The sequence below is a fragment of the Myodes glareolus genome, chromosome 9 (assembly GCF_982192425.1).
Source record: "Myodes glareolus chromosome 9, mMyoGla1.1, whole genome shotgun sequence".
NCBI lineage: Eukaryota > Metazoa > Chordata > Mammalia > Rodentia > Cricetidae > Myodes > Myodes glareolus.
Genome location: NC_142034.1, coordinates 42,971,428 through 42,991,037, shown reverse-complemented (window position 1 = coordinate 42,991,037; position 19,610 = coordinate 42,971,428). Strand labels below are relative to the sequence as shown.

The following is a 19,610-nucleotide window of genomic DNA, read 5'->3' as shown; positions in this document are numbered from 1 at the left end:
AACCAGCTTGCTCTGTAGACCAGGCTGCCCTTGAACTCACAGAGATCCACCTTCCTCTGACTCCCAAATGTTGGGTTAAAGTTGTGAACCACCACCACCTGGCTACTTTTCTTTCTTTATTTACTTAGTTGAAATTTTTGTTGTTTTAAGGTGGGTTTTCACTGTGCAGCCGAGGCTGGCCTTGAACTCTTAAGAGATTTGCCTGCCTTTGCTTTTCAAGTGTTAGGATTACAAATTTGTGCCACCATACCCAACTTTACAAGTCTTTTGAAAAACTTTTGTTGAGAACAGAGGGAATAAGGATACTGTGTAATCATAGTTTTAGTTTTAGAGTCAAAAAAAGATGCTCCCCGCCCCCTTTGGTTTTTTTTGTTTTGTTTTGGCAGGATTCCTCTGTAACAGCTCTGGCTTTCCTGAACTAGCTCTATAGACCAGGCTGGCCTCGATTCCCCATCACTTTCATGGTTTGTTTTTAATTCATGTTCAGCATTTTTTCCCTGAACAACTGATGTGTGTAGATATTTTCCTTTGGTAATACTGTTTGAATCTTACATACTTAAATGCAGACTCAATGATGCCCTCTCAGGAGATACTGGTTGTGGGTGCCTTTTCTCTCCTTTTGGGAATTGTGGTCTGTCATAATTGAGCCTTGATATCTTCTGGCCTTTCTTACCTTTTACTCATATCTTACCTTCAAGGTGCCACTTCTCTAAGAGTCGCACCACCAGCTATATGTATAATTGATTAGATTATTGGTCCAATTCTATGTTCTAGGTTGAATCTTAAGGAACTGAATGTCGGCTAAAGTTCAACATAGTTTTTCAATACATATATTCAATACATATATACATACTGAACGATTGAGTTTATCTTCCCTATGCTGCTACGTGAACGGATACATTCTGCAGGAGATTATTACTGTGGGATGCGTGTGTGAGTGCGACATCAGAAGAGGATATCGGTTTTCCTGCTCCATCATTCTCCTCCTCTTTCTTTTGAGATTGGTTTTTGACTGAACCTGGAGCAACTTTGGCAGCCAGCAAGCCTCCTTGATAATCTTCTTTTCCACCCTAGCCCTGGGGTTGTAGGTGTTTATGTTACGACACCCAACTTTTTATGTGTACCGGGAACTTGAACCCACTGAGCTATCTCTTGAGTTCCAATTATTACTTTAAAAATTCTTTATTTGTGTGAATATTTTGCTCTGCACCATGTGTATGCTTGGTGCCCACAGAGGTTAAAAAAGGGCATCTGATACCCTGGAACTGGAATTACAGCGGATGGTTGTTAGCAATCATGTGGATACTGGGACTCAAACTGGGATCCTCCGGAAGAGTAGTCTTACATTCAGCCTGATCTTATGGAGGCGTTTTCTTGATTGAGGCTCCCTCCTCTCCATAACTCTACTGTGTCAAGTTGATGTAAACTAGCCAGCACAACTAAAAATAAAAATTAGCCTTGGTGGTATTATGCTCCTTTTGCCCCAGCACTTGCGAAGCTGAGACAGTATTCAGAATAAAGGGAAAAGTATCTGCTGAGCACCCCCACAATGAAGTTCTCAGACCAAGTTCTCAGCCCAAAGATTTATTTGCCCCGGAGGGACAGAGGACAGGAATGGGATAAGAGACAAGGACGGCAGATGGAGATTGAGGGAGAAGAGGAAGGGAACAAGGGACAGGTGGCAGAGGTATTTGTCACAGAGGACAAAGAATTGCCTCTGGAGAGAGAGGTAACAGATGTGGTACATAGGAACATGGCAGTTTATAAAGATATAAGGGGAAACCCCATGTTAGGATGAAGTATCTAATTTTAACTGGGCGTGTTAATTAGATGAGCCAAATGGGGCTTCTGATTGCTGGACTTCAGTACTTTGATAGATGAACCTTGGTAGTCAGCCTCAGGAGAAGGAAGTGGAAGATAGAAGGACCTTGGTGACTAGCTTTAAGAATGTAATATAGGGACTAGAGGGATGGCTTAGAGGTTAAAGCACTGGCTGCTCTTCCAGAGGACCTGGGTTCAATTTTCAGCACCCACATGGCAGCTCACAACTGTCTGTCTGTAATTCCAGTTCCAGACGATGTGGCACCTCACACATTCACACAAATACACATGTAGGCAAAATACCAGTGCAGATAAAATAAAAATAAATAAATTGTTCAAAAAAAAGGAAATTAAAAATAGAAAGGAATGTAATCTACCAGATTTTAACAAGGCAGTGGGAATGGGGGAGAGAACAAGGTTTGCCAGAGCCACATGCTGGAGTGAGCTAATGTCCCTTCAGAATCCAGGGTCATTTTGGTCCGTGTAGTTCTGGGCCAGCCTTGTCTTAATAATGACATCCTGTCTCAAAAATAAATGAACAAACAAATGAAAAACTCCAAATCAGCAAATAAACAAAAATAATTTTTTAAATTTTTTTTAAAGATTTTATTTATTTATTATGTATGCAGTGTTCTGCCTGCGTATTTGCCTGCATGCCAGAAGAGGGCACCAGATCTCATTATAGGCAATTGTGAGCCACCATGTTGTTGCTGGGAATTGAATTTAGGACCTCTGGAAGAGCAACCAGTGCTCTTAACCTCTGAGCCACCTCCTCTCCAGCCCAATTTTTAAAAATTCTAAAGTAGAAAGCATGTTTTGTTTTTGTCTTTTGAGTACCTAACTCCCTAAGTTTGACAATTGTTAAATACTATCTCCATATTATTTCAACTCATCACAGTGTTACCATTAGGGAGGGGCTGGAGAGATTGCTGAGCCATTAAGAGAACTATTCTTTCTTTCTTTGTTTCTTTCTTTCTTTTTTTTTTTTTTTTTTGGTTTTTCAAGACAGGGTTTCTCTGTAGCTTTGGAGCCTGTCCTGGAACTAGCTCTTGTAGACCAGGCTGGTCTTGAACTCACAGAGATCTGTCTGCCTCTGCCTCCCAAGTGCTACACAAAGAAATCCTATCTTGCAAAACAAACAAACAACAATAACAAAAAATAGCTGCCTTTTTTACATGTGTGCTGGTGATAGAACTCAGGTTCTGAAGTTTTTATGGTAAGAATTTTAATGACTGAGATATCTCCCCAGCTCCTATCTTTAATATTTATTTGTATGTGTGTCATGTGTGCTTTTGGCTTATATGTGTGAACATGTTTATGTATGAGGGCAGGTATGTGTCATACTACGTGTTTGGAGGTCAGGGCACATCGTTAGGTGTTGGTCTTTGCCATCTGCCATTTTTTTTTTTGATTTTTTTTTTTTTTTGAGACAGGGTTTCTCTGTAGTTTTTGGTGCCTGTCTTGGAACTAGCTCTTGTAGACCAGGCTGGCCTCGAACTCACAGAGATCCGCCTGCCTCTGCCTCCCGAGTGCTGGGATTAAAGGCGTGCGCCACCACCGCCCGGCCCATCTGCCATTTTTTAATTCAAATATATTTTTCGTTTTGTTTTGTTTTAACATTTATTTATTTATTTGGTTAGTTAGTGTGATCAGGAATTACGGACACCTGCACCTGTAACATCTTTTGGCCCCTGTTTTGTTGTTGTTTGTTTGTTTTCAAGACAAGATTTCTCTGTGGAGGGCTGGAGAGATGGCTCAGCAGTTAAGAACATTGCCTGCTCTTCCAAAGGTCCTGAGTTCAATTCCCAGCAACCACATGGTGGCTCACAACCATCTGTAATAAGATCTTGTGCCCTCTTCTGGTCTGCAGGCATACACGCAGACAGAATATTGTATACATAATAAATAAATAAATATTTAAAAAAAAAGATTTCTCTGTGGAGCTCTGACTGTCCTCAGACTTGCTCTATAGACCAGAATGGCCTCAAACATAGAGTTTCACCTGCCTCTGCTTCCTGAATGCTGGAACTAAAGGCAACCATTACCTCGTTGTCCCCTGTTTTTTTAAACATGAATATCATGGATTCAAATTTAGTTTTCAGGCTTGCTCAGCAACTGCTTTTAGCTGCTAAGTCATCTCCTGGCTCCTTTTTACATATTCGTGTGTGTACGTGTGTGTGTGTGTGTGTGTGTGTGTGTGAGAGAGAGAGAGAGAGAGAGAGAGAGAGAAAGAGAGAGATTGGGTCTAATGTTGTATAGGCCGGCTGAAGATGCCCTTGAATGCTTCACACACACACACACACACACACACCCCGTCTCCACCTCTTGTTGTAACATGAGGGCCGGCTCATTGGGGTTTCTGTCCAGCCCTGTCCCCCAGCTGTTTAGTCCCAGAGAAAAATCACCGAGTCTACATTAGGTTATAAACTGATTGGCCCATTAGCTCAGGCTTCTTATTAGCTCTTGTAGCTTATAGTAACCCATTATTCTTATCTATGTTAGCCATGTGGCTCAGTACCTTTTTCAGCGGGGTGGGGGTGGTGGTGGTGCAGGTCACATCCTGCTTCTTTGGTGGTCTGGGCAGGAGTGTGGGGAATGGGCTTCCTCCTTCGTAGAATTCTCCTGTTCTCATCGCTTGGATTATAGACATATTCTATGACACCAAATTTATGTTGTTCTGGGAATGAAGTTGAGAACTTTGTGCATAGACAAGTATTCTACCACCTGAGCCACATTCCATCCTGTAATCAGACTTTGTAAAGTTGTTATTTCAACCTCCCTAATAATATTTAGTAAAATATGTATATGTCCCTTTGTGATGAACATGATTAATAATTCTTATGAGGAATGCTATAACCACCCCAGAGACTTTTCCCTGAGAATGTCTATATGACTTCAGAGATGGTATCTTTGCTCATACTGCCATCCCACAAAAATACTTATTTCAATTATTTTATTCGGTTTTTCATATTAAATTTTAATATTTGATTAATGATTTATTCTTAATTTTTTAATCAACAGGCTAAAAATACCTCCTGATTGCACTACTGAGTTAAATCATCATGCATATTTGTTTCTCCAAAGCACCTTTGACAAACATGATTTGGTAAGCCTTGCCTGCAGTTTTCCAAAGTACATAGTCAAATAATTTTCTATGAGTGATTTTCTTCTAACCTTTGTGCTACCCAATGTTTATGAGAGAGAGAAATTGGGGTTTCAGCCTGAACACCAGAAAAGCAAAGCAGCCAGCCACTGACTCTTACCTTGACCTCAGTCTGAAAATGGCATTCCTGCCTCCAGGAATGAGACTGTGTGTGTGAGAACTATCTCCTCCCTTCTTCTAATCCTCTCTAGTGCTGGGATTAAAGGCGTACACCATCACCACCACCCAGTTTCTATGGCAAACTAGTGTGGCTATTGGGATTAAAGGTGTTTGTTACTACTGCCTGTTCTGTAAGGCTGACCATTGGGGCTGTTTTACTCTCTGAACTTCAGGCAAGCTTTATTTATTAAAATATAAGTGAAATGCCACTACAGGTCTTTTGTTTTTTGTTTTTCAGTTTTTTTATTTGTTTATTTTTTTATTTTTTTTTTTCGAGACAGGGTTTCTCTGTAGCTTTGGAGCCTGTTCTGGAACTACTTCATGTAGACCAGGCTGGTCTCGAATTCACAGAGATCTGCCTGCCTCTGCCTCCCAAGTGCTGCGATTAAAGGCGTGCACCACCACCGCCCAGTTGTTTTGTTTGTATTATTTTTAAGGATGAAAAAAGCCTTTGTTTTCTGGTAGAGTCTTTCATAATGTGAGGAAATGTCTTTTTTTTTTTTTTTTTTGGAGACAAAGTTTTTCTGTGTAATAGCCCCACCAGACTTTGCTGTCCTTGAAGTCACAAAGATCAACCTGTCTCTGCCTCCTGAGTGCAGGGATTAAGAGTGAGCACAACCACTGCCTGACTCTAGGAAATGTCTTAATAAAATAAATAAAAATTCTTATTTGGGGGCTGGAGAGATGGCTCAGAGATTAAGGGCACTGGCTGCTCTTCCAGAGGTCCTGAGTTCAATTCCCAGCAACCACATCACAGGCATCTGTAATGAGATCTGGTGCCCTCTTCTGGCCTGGTGGTGTACAGGCAGGAGAAGCATTGTTAAGTAAATAAATCTAAAAAAAAAATTCTTATTTTGACCTGGGTGATTGTGGTATACACTTTTAATCCCAGCACTGTCTGGAAAAATAAACAGAAAAACATAGAAGTTCTTATTTTAGGGAAGTTTTTCTGTGCAGCCTATTCTGGAACTCACTCTGTAGACCGTGCTGGACTTGAACTCACTTAGATCCACCTGCCTGTTTCCCAAGTGCTAGGATCAAAGGTGTGTTCCACTGTGCCTGGCAAAAGTTCTCAAACCAAAGACTGGGTAGCTTGTTTGCCGGTTTTTCTGTCGGGTATCTGAATATCATGTTTAATTTGACATTCCTTAATGTGTCTTCAGGACAGAGACTGTGCTTTGTCGCCTGATGAACTTAAAGATTTATTTAAAGTTTTCCCTTACATACCTTGGGGACCAGATGTAAATAACACAGTGTGCACGAATGAAAGAGGCTGGATAACCTACCAGGGCTTCCTTTCCCAGTGGACGTGAGTATAGAGTTCACCTCTTTGCTCTTGCACTTGTCATTTTGTATGTCTGTCAAGTTTAGGAAATCCTTCAATCCTAATTTCCCTCTAAGCAGCATGTCTCTGAGATGAACTATGGAAATTTTGTAAGTTTTTGAGAAGTTGCTGTATTCTTGTAGAAAATGGTAGCATTACATCAAAATGAAACTAAATTTTCTACTTTTTATTTGATTAAGAAAACTGGAGCTGTTGTAACTGTTTCAGCAAGTGGAGAGCAGCATGCTTTGCTGGGCACTAGAGTTTGTATTCTTTGTTTTAAATGATTTTTAATTCTCTATAAAAGTTAATAAGGATATGTCTAAAACCTACCTAGAGCATGGTTGGCATTGTGCCAAGAACATTAAAGGACTTTTCTGTTCAAATATGATATCATTATTATTTTAGCATTGCTGAAAACTTTTTTTTTCTTGATGAGGTAGATGTATTGGAGAAAACCAGGCTCCCCCTCAAGGAAGGGTACCTGGGGCATACTTTACAGCACTCTCTCTCTTTCTCTCCCACTTCTCTCTGCACCACCGCTCTCCCCATTTCCGTTTCTCTCCCTCTCCCACCCTTCTCCCTTCCTTTTTTTCCCCCTCCCTCTTTCCTCCGTACTGCCTCCCTCTTCACACCTTTTTTTTCTTGGTTGTGAGCCTTTAACAGCTGAGACATCTCCCCACCCTGTCTCCCTTCTCTGAGTCCAGGTCTTACCTATCCTAAGCTGGTCTGGTATTTACTGTGTACCTGAGATTGACCCTGAACTCCTAATCCTCCTGCCTTTACCTCATAAGTGACTGGGAATTCAAGCTTGTTTTATGTGCTGCTAGGGATCAAATTAAAGATTCTACCAACTGAACTACATCCCAAACTCTTCCATCCCCCAAGTACATAAGAAGGATCAATTTTGGGTACTCTTAGGAGGTGTATTTTGCTTTTCTGTCAAACCTTTTCATATCTGCTTAGGTTTTGACTGGTCAGTGTACACAGGACATTATGTTAGCCTAGGAAGCAGATAATATGATACATATCCGTGGTGTAGGTTGCACCAGTATTCATCTGTGCAGCAGCTCATTGCACAGGGTTTGCCTTCTCCAGCAGGTGGAATAGAGGAAGTCACCCTTATCCTGAAGTTTCCTACCAGCTTTACTATGGGATGGCAGTGTAGGGAAGGTTATGATCGGAGAGGCTGGGGAGATAGCTCAGTTGGTAAAGTGCCGAGAAGGACCTGAATTTTATTTTAAGAACCCATGTAAAACAGTACAGATTCGGCACATCCTTATCATCCGCTCAGTGAAGGTGGAGGCAGGCAGACAGATTCCTGAACCTCACTGGCCTTCAGCTTAGCTTTCTTGGAAAGTTCCGATTAGTGAGAGACTCTCTCAAAAAATGAGGTGAACAGCTCACAAAGAATGAAACTAAAGATTGTCCTCTGGCCTGCACACATGTGGACACCCGCCTTTACACTTACATACAGACACATACACACAGAGTCATAGTTGGACACAGAAGACGAGAGCAACCTGACAAGTGTTATCTGAAACCTAACAGTGGGGAAATTTTTTTTGAATTATTGGAATTGTTTTTGTGAATGTTCATTTAAGACATATATCTTGTAAACTTCCTGGTTTTAGGCTCACAACCTACTTAGATGTACAGCGTTGCCTGGAGTATTTGGGCTATCTAGGCTATTCCATACTGACGGAACAAGAGTCTCAAGCTTCAGCCATTACAGGTAAACATATAAGGATGCTATTCAGTGGTGTGGGAGTCCCCTCTGTGTGCTGTGATTACCATTAATAAATAAAAACACTGCTTTGGACCTATATCAAGGCAAAACTTAGGTAGTCAGGGAAAGCTAGGCTGAATGCTGGGAGGAAGAAGGGTGGAGTCAAAGAGAAGCCATGGAGGTGCAGCCAGAGTCAGACATGCCGAAACTTGGCCAGTAAGCCACTGCCATGTGGCAATACGCAGATTGGCAATACACAGATTAATAGAAATGGGTTAAATTAATATGTAAGAGCCAATAAGAAGCTAGAGCTAATGGACCAAGCAGTGATTTAATTAATACAGTTTCTATGTGATTATTTCGGGGCTGAGCAGCTGGGAACCAACAAGCGGCTCACTTCCTTCTACAATTCAGTTCATGCCTATGAATTTTTTTTTAACTCCAATTTGGGGGTTGGGAGGGGGAGTGTAGCTCAGTTGGTAGAGTGCTTGCCTAGTGTGCATGAGGGTTTTATCCCTAGTGCCTGCTGTATAAACTGGGAATGATGGTGCATACCTGTAATACCAGCAAAATTTCAAGATCGTTCTCAGCTGCAAATCCGGTTTGAGGCCAATGTATGTTATGTGAGAACCCTCTCTCCAAACAAAAACAGACCTGGACAGATGGCTCCGTGGAAAAGAGCCCTAACTATTCTTGCACAGGACCTTTGTTGGATTCTCAACACCCCCATGGTGCCTCACAGATATCTGTAACTATTCCTAGGGATCCAGCATTCTCTTCTGACCTCCATGACCACAAAGAATACATATACATATATGCAGGCAAAACACCCATACACATAAATAATTTTTTAAATTAGCAAGAACAGGACCATTGCATTGAACACAAAAGCTATGAGTACTTACACAGGATCTGCACATGGTTGGTACCATCTACCTCGAGGGTTTGTGAAGCTTCACCCCTCTCTGAGGATGTGTAAGTAGTTAATAGTTGCTGGGAGGAGGACAAGTCATTTTCTTCAGTGGTGTAGCCACTGACAAGTAGTGAGATGCCATTCCCTATAAATAACTCCTCATGTTCCTGTAAGCAACACTAATGAGTCATTAAAAAACACAAACATGAAAATGGGGCTGGAGAGATGGCTCAGTGATTAAAATCACAGGCTGCTCTTCTAGAGGGTCCTAGATTCAGTTCTCAGCACCTACATGGCAGCTCACAACTGTCTGTAATTCTAATTCCAGGGGATCTGACACCATCACACAGACATACATGAAGGCAAAACACCAATGCACATGAAATAAAAATAAATTAATTTTTAAAAAGGACATGAAAGGCTGGTCAGAAAGGAGAAGGGGCTCAGTGAGAGTGGGAAAGAAATGAGAGGGAATTGGGAAGGATAAATATCATCACAATGTACTATATTCGTGTGTGAAAATGAGACTCATTGTTATTAATATATACTGATGTAAATGTTTAAAATAGATTTAGAAATATGAATGAAGTTATCATGAGGCAAAAAATAAGAAATCATTTCAAATATTGCAAAGAATGAAGATATACTCATCTCATTCTATGTCTTTATTAGTTTTGCTCATGACTTGGCAATTTCTTTTTATTATTTATCAAAGGGGTTAGAGTTCATTTGCTTCTATTCTATTCCCTGGTACTCCAATGATGAAAGTGAGGAAGAGGTCATCCTCAGCTAATAGGGACTTGGACGCCAGTCTAGGTGACATGAAATCCTGCCTCAAACTTTCTCCACCTACCCCACCCCCAAAAGAAAGAAATATGGTGCTTTATTGTGCTAATTGCATAGCTTTAAGAAAGAAATATGGTGCTTTATTGTGCTAATTGCATAGCTTTAACTTTTTTTTTTCTTTTCTTTTTTTTTTTTTTTTTTTTTTTTTCTCTGTAGTTTTGGAGCCTTTCCTCCTGGAACTAGCTCTTGTAGACCCGGCTGGCTTTAACTCACAAAGATTTGCCTGCCCCGCCTCCCGAGTGCTGGGATTAAAATGCCTACACCACCACCGCTGGGCTTTTTTGTTTGTTTGTTTGTTTGTTTTGAGATAGGGTTTTTCTGTGTATCCCTGGCTGTTCTGGAACTCACTCTATAGGCCAACCTGACCTCCATCTCAAAGATCTGGTGGGATTAAAGGCTTGGACCACCAACCAACATTATGTTTCTTTGTAAATCAAACATTTCTAAAAGTGAAATGAAGCAATACCTAACTTTATAATTTTATAGATGGTTTAGTGAGTCTTTAGTGAATAGAGGTTTAGTAAGTCTTAGTGGTATGTGTTTATGTTTTTTGGTTTTGTTTTGTTTTTTTAGTAACAAGAGATAAAAAGATTGACCTACAGAAAAAACAGACTCAGAGAAATGTGTTCAGATGTAATGTAATTGGAGTGAAAGGCTGTGGGAAAAGTGGAGTTCTTCAGGCTCTTCTTGGAAGAAACTTAATGGTGAGGATTGTCAGAATATAATTTTTTTCTAACAAATATTTATAAGTTTACAAATGTTTTCATAGGCATTAACCCTTTTAGGTAATTATTAGAAGTTATTAATCGGTCTACTTATATTAGTGCTATACAATCTAAACTGTAACAATTGATACACCCAGAACTTGGAGTTTGAAGCTAGCCTTGGAACATAGCTAGTTCTAGATCAGTTTGAGCTACTTAGTGCAAACAAAGTAACAGTAATCCTGTTGAAATATCTATCTTGCCCAAGACAGGCTTCAAAGCTACAGAGAGACCCTGTCTCGTGGGAGAAAAAGAAAAGAAAGAAAAAAGAAAAAAAAAGAAATACCTATCTTGCTTCACTGGTGTTAGCTGTCTTTTACAAAATCAGTGTTTAGATAGAGATTAAATGACTGCATACATGAAAGCACCTAATGGAGCTTGAAGTTCATGTATCAAATAAGTGCTGATACTTAGTTCTGACTATTTCCTTGACTGAGAATACTGTTTTCATAGGGTTCTCATGTGAGACCAGATTGCACTATGAGAATTGTCAGCAGATGGCTCCAGAATCTTCTTACTAATCCCGTTTGCTACCTCTTCAGCTACTACTTTTACTTTATGCAAAAGAAATGCACCTTTTGTCTAAGGCCCTCAGAGCTAAGAAATATAAAACCAGTATGCTGTTGTTACTGATAAACAGCAATCTAGAGAGGGATGAATGTGTTTTTGTTACATACCCATACATGGACAAAGGTATGTGCTGATGAAGTTACTTTAATATTTTATTTTTGATTCTGTTTTTAGAGGCAGAAGAAAATTCGTGATGATCATAAATCCTATTATGCAATTAACACTGTCTATGTATATGGACAAGAGAAGTACTTGTTGGTAAGATCTTCTGTAATACAAAGACTTGAAGTATTGGGTACATTTTTAAATGAGTCTAAAACAAATTAGCTTTCATTTAATGGATGTATATAGAATGTATGTGATACTTTTCATTTTGGTTTACTCATTGGAATGTTAATTCTATTGATTCTGTGTAATGATTACGTGACTATACATAAAGGTGGAACAATGAACTTTTTTGTTAGCTACCCCATAATAAGAAACTCAGACAGGTCCAGCAGTGGTGGCGCACACCTTTAATCCCAGCACTCAGGAGGCAGAGGCAGGTGGATCTTTGTGAGTTCGAGGCCAGCCTGTTCTACAAGAGCTAGTTCCAGGACAGACACCAAAGCTACAGAGAAACCTTGTCTTGAAAACAAACAAACAAACAAAAAAGTATATGAAAAGAAAAAAATAGAAGTGAAATAGAGTAGAAAGGTTATATGTTCTCTTTGGGTACTGTGATTTCAGTTTCAGACTTGGTTCACAATAGATTAACTGTGTGATGAGACAAATTTCTAACCAAGTTGTATTCCTGTGGGGAGCATCTAACAACTAAATATTAGAAAACATGCACAGTGGTAGCACTTGCTTTAGTTCCAGGACTTAGGAGGCAGAGGCAGGTGGATCGCCAAGTTCAAGGCCAGCTTTGTCTACAGGATGAGTTCCAGGACAGCCAACACTACATAGAAACCCTGTCTCAAAACAACAACAAAAAGCACCAAAATAATAATAATAATCAGAATACATCCACGCTTTGTTTTTGGAAATAGTTTCTCAGATAATCACATTAAACAAATGTTATACATTTTATGATATTATAAAATTTTACTATTTCTGATAAAGGTTCTGTAAGTTTTTATTAAATCTTGTTTGTCTCATGTAGTTTTAAATATTAGTACTCAGTAGGCATTGCTGGCTATAATATTCGTATGTTCTTTGTAAATCATTTTCCGTGTTTTGGACTATGCTTGCTTTCATGTTTTACTTGAAATTTGTCAAGTTACTTTTATGTCAATATTGTGATTCTTAGTTTCCCATTGTCTTTTTCTTTTTACAAGCTGCACGATATTTCAGAGTCAGAATTTCTAACTGAAGCGGAGATCATTTGTGATGTTGTATGCCTGGTATATGATGTCACTAATCCCAAATCCTTTGAATACTGTGCCAGGATTTTTAAGGTTTGTTTTTATGGCCATGGCTAATTGTAGCTTTATGTAGGATTTTCAGAATCTGTAGTGTGGTATTTCCTAGTCAGAAAATAAAACAAAATAGACTGCAAAGGGCTTTCTTCTTGTTGTTGTTTAGTTGGTTTTTAAAATATATGCATCTATGTGTCCTATTCCTGAAAATTCTTATTTCATTCTACACTAATAAAGTGGTCATAGGAAGTAACATGTTTTTATCTACATGTGACTTTGATGTATATTTCTGATTGAGAACTTTTGCATTAATATAAGGTCTTCTTGACTGTTAGGAATGCAAAGGGTTATATATATATTGCCAGTTACTCAAAGAATAACAGCCAGAACAAGGGAATAAACCACAGGTTTACAAAATGTAACGTTCGCTTTGAGGTTATCAACAAGAATCAATAGGAAGAAAAAGCTATATGTACAAAAGTATTTATCCTAATATTGTTTTTAATATCAAAAACTTTGGAAAAATCCAAATAACTAACAGTTGAACAATGGCTTTCCAGAAAAGATAAATATCTTGTGAGATATTTTGCAAACATTAAAAACAATAATCTTCATTCTACAGTACAGAAATGATACAACCGTATATTTTTAAATATTGTGTGTGGCATAACTGCAGCTATATGTATATAAATGTATGTGGTGAAAATATAGTGGCAATATAAAGAATGATTTTTTCCAGTATATAAAATAGGTATATATTTTAACATGTTAAAAATTACTGTCACTTGTGCTGGAGAGATGGCTCAGAGGTTAAGAGCACTCACTGCTCTCCCAGAGGTCTTGAGTTCAATTCCCAGCACCCACAGCCATCTGTAATGTGATCTCACGTCCTCTTCTGGCCTGCAAGCATACATACAGGCAGAACACTATATACATAATAAATAAGTAAAATCTTAAAAAAAAAATTAGAGTGACTCTTGAGAATTAGGATAGGTCTGTTTTGTAACCTACTCCAGGAAAGCAGTCCTGATCATGCATAACAACAGGAGACTGCCCTAGTGCTACCAAACTTTGCTTCTCACTTCGTTTTCTCCCTTTGCAATTATAGTTTCTTTGCTTGTCTTGGGAAGTGTTTTTCATTTACATCTAGTTAAATAGTAATTTTTGAATTTGCCATCCATATTTGATTTCATTTTTTTATTCCATAGCAACATTTTATGGACAGCAGAATTCCCTGCTTAATTGTAGCTGCAAAGTCAGACCTGCATGAAGTTAAACAAGAACATAGTATCTCACCTACTGATTTCTGCAGGAAACACAAAATGCCTCCACCTCAAGCCTTCACTTGCAACACTGCTGATGCACCCAGTAAGGATATCTTTGTTAAATTGACAACAATGGCCATGTATCCGTAAGTACTTGCTCTGTCTCATTTTCATGTTGCATGGTTCATAGTAACATTGCATGTCATTAGCCATGGAAGATGTTTGTCACATAGCCATTCATTGTTCAGCAACAGAAAGAAACTTTGTAATGAGAAGGGATAAATTTGAGCAACTGCAAGTTGCTTTGAGTGTCATACATGATATAAACAGTGCTTCTAGAGTACTTGTATATTTTCTGAGCAGGCTGTAGCTGTCCTAACAGGATAGTATAATAAAGCACAGCTACCACCCAGCGTTAAAAAGTAATCCTGCTATGATAAAATGGAGTTGATTTTTCTGTTGATTAATTGGCCTTTGGTGTGTGAAGAATTCTAAAGTCTTTTGAGAATTTACATTGAACTTTATGTTTGAATTCAGGATTTGCCTTTTTTTAAAGTGCTGTAAAAAATTACAGTGAAATATTTTGTATTATTTTAGCCACAAATTTCATGTACATTTATTATATCTATACATGCATATATGTACAAGCATATAATTATGGTTATATTCATAGTTCACTAACTGCCTTAAATTTGCATGATCTTAATGACATCCTACTCAAGTAGTGTGTGTGTATAAATTCTGTGATAACAAAATAGCTTTTCAGGCAGTGCGTTTCTCAGGACTTTAGAGCAAATTCTGTTTATTATTCTTTTAACCTTGAGGTCATTTTCTCATGAAAACTAGATAGAATAAAGTATAATTAACACAGTACTTATACAATGGTAATAATTAAACATCGTTGAAAACAAGAAGACTGAAGCTTTCCAAAAAGGTATTAATTTATACAGATTTTTGAAGTCATAGTATACTGGTATTCTATTAAAATGACTTAAAAAAAAGCAGCAGGCCTTTGACTTTCTGTTTGTATTGAAAGGCAAATCATTCCTATTAATATAAGAGTTAAAACCTTCTTTCTGTTTCACCTTTGCTTTAAAACTCTCATGTATGTTATCTACAGAGAGGATCATTACAGAGGCAGCCTCTCCCGAGACATGGGCAGCACTGATAGAATAGAGAATTTGAGAAAAATCTGGTTCTTTCTAAAAACTGCTTTGTAAGTTGCTTTTTCTTTATGATTCTGTGGGATTTTGTTTACATTTTCTTATAGGGTGGCCAAATCTCCCTCCTTGCTGTTAGTATTTAGAAATATCTAGAAACGCACTGCTTGGTTAGATTCATTGCCTAGCAGTAACTTACGGTGCTGTCTCTGCTATGTCAGTGTACCTCTCCAGCCGCAGAGGGGACTGCAAGTGTGACTAGAGCTGCGTCTCTAAACACTTTCTAACTCGTGTGTGTGTATATATGATAAATGTACATACATAGACACTTCTTGTGTAATTAATACCAAACTACTTCTCATGAAGCATCTCCCTGTTGCTCAGCATACTTTGCATCTCTCATTTTTGGTGGGTGGAGCTTTGTGGATCTGGAAGTCAGATTCAGTTTTTAAAGTCACAGATGGATTCCAGTATGACAGCTGGCAGTGTCTTGTTAACAGTGATGTAATTCCTCATCACAAGCCAGGTTTTAAAAAGAAATATCTTAAGCATTGATTCTCAAAATTCTTATTTTTCTTTATATTGGGAATTAGGCACTATAGGAAAGTTGCTAATGCCCACAGCCATGCCACCATGCACTGTGGTCTCATCAGCTCTCACAAGCTAAGGCCAAGGCAGATTGGACCAATCATTTGACTGAGAAGCTTCTAAAAATGATCAGATGTCACAAGAAGTGACGTCATTAATTCATCAGATGATGCCCTCTCAGTGGGTTCTGCGCCAGTCAGTACCTTGTCGTGGGTGGTGTAATGGTTTTGTCTGACCACTGAGCAGTCACTGAAGGTCCTGCATTGTAGTCAAGTCTTAGGTGAAATGGGTCACCCATGTGCCTGCGCTAACCAGTGACTTCACTCAACCAGAAAGGAGTCAGACAGCCCTTCAATTTCATAACTGATTCAATTGGCTCACGAGATTTTTACATCCTTACCAGTCTCATCCATCATACTTACAGCTGCTGTGTTTTGTAGCTGAAATTAATCCTGTGTTTCTTCTAGTACAAATTGATGAAGCACTCTGATTTCCTTTGGGAGCCAGGGTGCTTGGTGAACTAAAGACGATGTTCATATCTTCTCAGGGTTGAATATACTCGTCTGTCGACTTTCGTGGTTTGTCACCCTTCTCCTTCCTGGTTCAGGCATGTGTGTATGCTGAGGGAGGAGGTAGAGGAGGGAGTGGCTATTCAATGCTAGCAAACCTTGTCCTTTCAGTTGGCGCTATGGCTTACTCAAGTTTCATTTTTATTAATTTAGATGAGGGTGCCATCTATTGCTGTGCATATTTATTCCACTAAAACTCATCTAATAACGATTCCATTCCCCCTTCAATATTTTTTTAAAATATTAGCTAATATTCCCTAGATTTTTTATAGGGAGAGAGGAAGAACTATTGCTGCTTACCATGTTTTCAGCAAATGTGGAATTCTGCACAACTTTAGCATGCCCCACACTGTCCTTTTCCTTTCTACAAAGAGTGTTGCATATGCCTAAATCTTTCTTTTTTTTAAGTTGGCACACTCGACTTGTGCCATATTTATAAGAAAGAACTCAACCCTGTCCTTCTGTGTGTTTTCACAGCCATGCCCGGTTACGCTGTATGTGCACCTGCAACAGGTGTACATTTTGCATCTGTCAGAACTTCCTCAACTCAGACTTGCTGCAATCTGTAAAGAACAAAATCTTCACTGCAGTTCTTAACAGGTTCTTAACTTTATTTACTGGGTACCAGGCATTCTGTTAAAATACAAAAGAAAAAGTGGATAACTATTTATTATACAGCTACTCACTATAAACAACAAGTCAGCTGACCCCTACTAACTCCCACTGAAAGTCTCAGTATGATGACAGTGTTTAGTTTGGGAATCATCATTAATAATGTTTTTTAATTAATAGGTCTATTTTGGGAACTATTAAACAAAATTTTGAGGTTTTTTTCACTAGGAAAGTTAGCAGCCTGTTCCATTTTAGGAGATAGTATGTCTATGGATCTTTTGGGTGTCCGTTGTTGACTAGGAGTTTTTTGGTAGTGAAGAAAAGACATGTCAATCCAAAATCAGAAACATTGTACTGTACTTAGTTTGTGTTCCTATGATATATCATATGCAAACCATACTAATATGAACCAGATTCTCTCTTCTTGAAACCTTTTGTAATTCCAGTATTCCTTTTGGGAGAATGTTTATTTGAAAGAACATAATTTCTGGAAAGTCAACTTTAAAGACTTTAAGGAATGTGGAAAAAGAAAAAAAGAGCTATAATGCTAGATTCTGAGCTCCCCCTCCAGGTTTGTTAGCCTTGCTTATTCCAACAAGCAATTACTTATTGAAGTCATTTTAAGTAAGTTAAACTATGACATAGCCCTATAGAGCAATGTATTCTTTTATAAATGAAGGGAGGGGGGAGTGATGCTTTCATTCTCTCAAAGTAATGAACTTTATTCTTATTCTGATCATGCTACCCTTTTGTAAATCAGTGTTGTTGTCTTTTTTTTTATCTAAAAGCCTACATAATATTTAGTTTGTATCTGTCTAAGGATGATTTTGGTTTTTGAGGTAATCTAAATATCATTAAGAGTCAGGCTTGATAAAACAGCTGGTCAAGATGGCCTAGCTACTTGGTCCTTCCTTGAATACTCTAGCTACATCTATATCGCTAGAGTCTAGCTAGATCAAATAACCATCATATATGATCACCACCGACACAGCAGCTGAACCTGTGAAGTGTTGACTGATATTCAAGAGATGGAAGCTAGTTTTGACAGTGTTCTGTAAGGGTTTCAACGGTGCTTAGAGCACTAACACCTCCAGAATAAGGATGCAGCCCCCTGAAGGCACTGCTGTGAAGGGATTGCCTTGCTCTTGCCTCTGTCGTTTGAGAGCATCTTGTAAAGGAGTGACCAGAGTCCACCATGGTGACTGACAGAAATCCAAGGCTAGTCCAAACTGAACAAACCTAGGAGCTCTGGATCTTAAGAGTTGAAGATTCTGGAATGCATCTGGCTAATTCCATGAGAATGTTTTCCTGCATGCCTTCCCGAGAGGCAGCTATTTGCCTGTGGCTTTCATTTTTAGAGAGAGGCTTTGCTTTTGCTTGTTTTGTTTTTTGTTTCGTTTTGTGTCCCCCCGCCCCAGGATTTCTCTGTGTAACAGCCCCAGCTGTCCTGGAACTCACTCTGTAGACCAGGCTGGCCTCAAATTCACAGGGATTCACCTGCCTCTGCCTCCCAAGTGCTGGGATTAAAGGAATGTTGCCACCACCATCCTGCTTGCTTTGAATTTTTTAGCTAAAATGTTTTTCCTGTAGCTTTCTCCCTGGTCCTTTAGGTTCTGTCCTTTAGAACAGCATACAACCACTCTCCCTCATCAATATGGCAATCCTTCAGGTACTTGAGGGCGACTATCATGTCTCCCCCTTGTTTTCTCTTCTCCAGGCAGACACCCCATTTCTTTTAGCTTTCACTTAAATTAGGTGCTTTTAGTGACTTCATCATTCCTGATTGTCATCATCTGAAATCCCCTTAAATTAGCAGGTGCCAACAAGAGTGGCTAACAGTGCTCCAGGTGTTGTCTGGTTCAGAACTGAGAGCAGCCATGCTCCTCACATGTTCAACACCTGACTAGTATGTGACTAAAGTTTCTATCCCCATCCCACTGTTGACATATGTATGTATGTATGTATGTATGTATGTATGTATGTATGTGTGTGTGTATATATATATGTATATAATTAACTTGGGGCTAGTTGAAATTGTACCTTTTCTTCATATGAAATACTATTGAGGCAAATGTCCCTTCCTCTCTAATTGCGCTTTTAATATCTTAGTTGACATTTTAAATGTAAATGTAGGTACATACATCTCTTTACTGTTATTTTTAATCCATTTGTTCCAGCTCAATCATTCACACATTGTTTTTATAATTTGTCCCATTATATAACTATCATTTTGTTACTTTCGAATTGCATAGATTAGATGTGTTTAAGTTTTTAAGTTACTGATAAATAATGTTGACTACTCAGAGATTGAAGAGAGACATGAACAAGCCATTGGGAACTCTGTCAGTGATAGATGTAAAATTCAGCTAATGGAAAAAATATTTTTTTAAATATTTATTTATTTATTACATATACAATATTCTGTTGTGTGTATGCCTGCAGACCAGAAGAGGGCACCAGACCCCATTACAGATGGTTGTGAGCCACCATGTGGTTGCTGGGAATTGAACTCAGGACCTTTGGAAGAGCAGGCAATGCTCTTAACCTCTGAGCCATCTCTCCAGCCCTGGAAAAAATATTCTTGAGTCATGTGGGGGCATACACCTATAATCTGTTTTTCTTTATCTACGTTTTGCCTCAGAGCTTTTTGCCTTTCTTTTTGTATATCTTACTTTCCTGCTGTCTCCATGGCTGACTGACTGCTGGCTACCTGACTTCTGACCCCAG

The 19,610-nt window shown here is 38.8% G+C and overlaps 1 protein-coding gene across 11 annotated transcripts in view; it reads left to right on the top strand.

The window, feature by feature from the left end:
- The window catches only part of Rhot1 (ras homolog family member T1), an 82,962-nt gene that overhangs the window by 42,778 nt on the left and 20,574 nt on the right, over positions 1-19,610 (top strand). For 5 of the 11 annotated variants that reach the window (XR_015003712.2, XM_085695499.2, XM_085695495.2 and 2 more), the window contains exons 12-20: positions 4,843-4,927; positions 6,307-6,452; positions 8,102-8,202; positions 10,529-10,659; positions 11,464-11,547; positions 12,609-12,728; positions 13,898-14,100; positions 15,075-15,170; positions 16,749-16,871. Coding sequence is in view for 9 of the 11 variants with exons in the window: in XM_085695499.2 (XP_085551625.1) it covers positions 4,843-4,927; positions 6,307-6,452; positions 8,102-8,202; positions 10,529-10,659; positions 11,464-11,547; positions 12,609-12,728; positions 13,898-14,100; positions 15,075-15,170; positions 16,749-16,871 (1,089 nt within the window). In the remaining 2 variants the exon portion in view is untranslated. The remainder of the gene's footprint in view (positions 1-4,842; positions 4,928-6,306; positions 6,453-8,101; positions 8,203-10,528; positions 10,660-11,463; positions 11,548-12,608; positions 12,729-13,897; positions 14,101-15,074; positions 15,171-16,748; positions 16,872-19,610) is intronic. The other 6 variants (XR_015003713.2, XM_085695501.2, XM_085695496.2 and 3 more) reach the window with 3 other exon arrangements.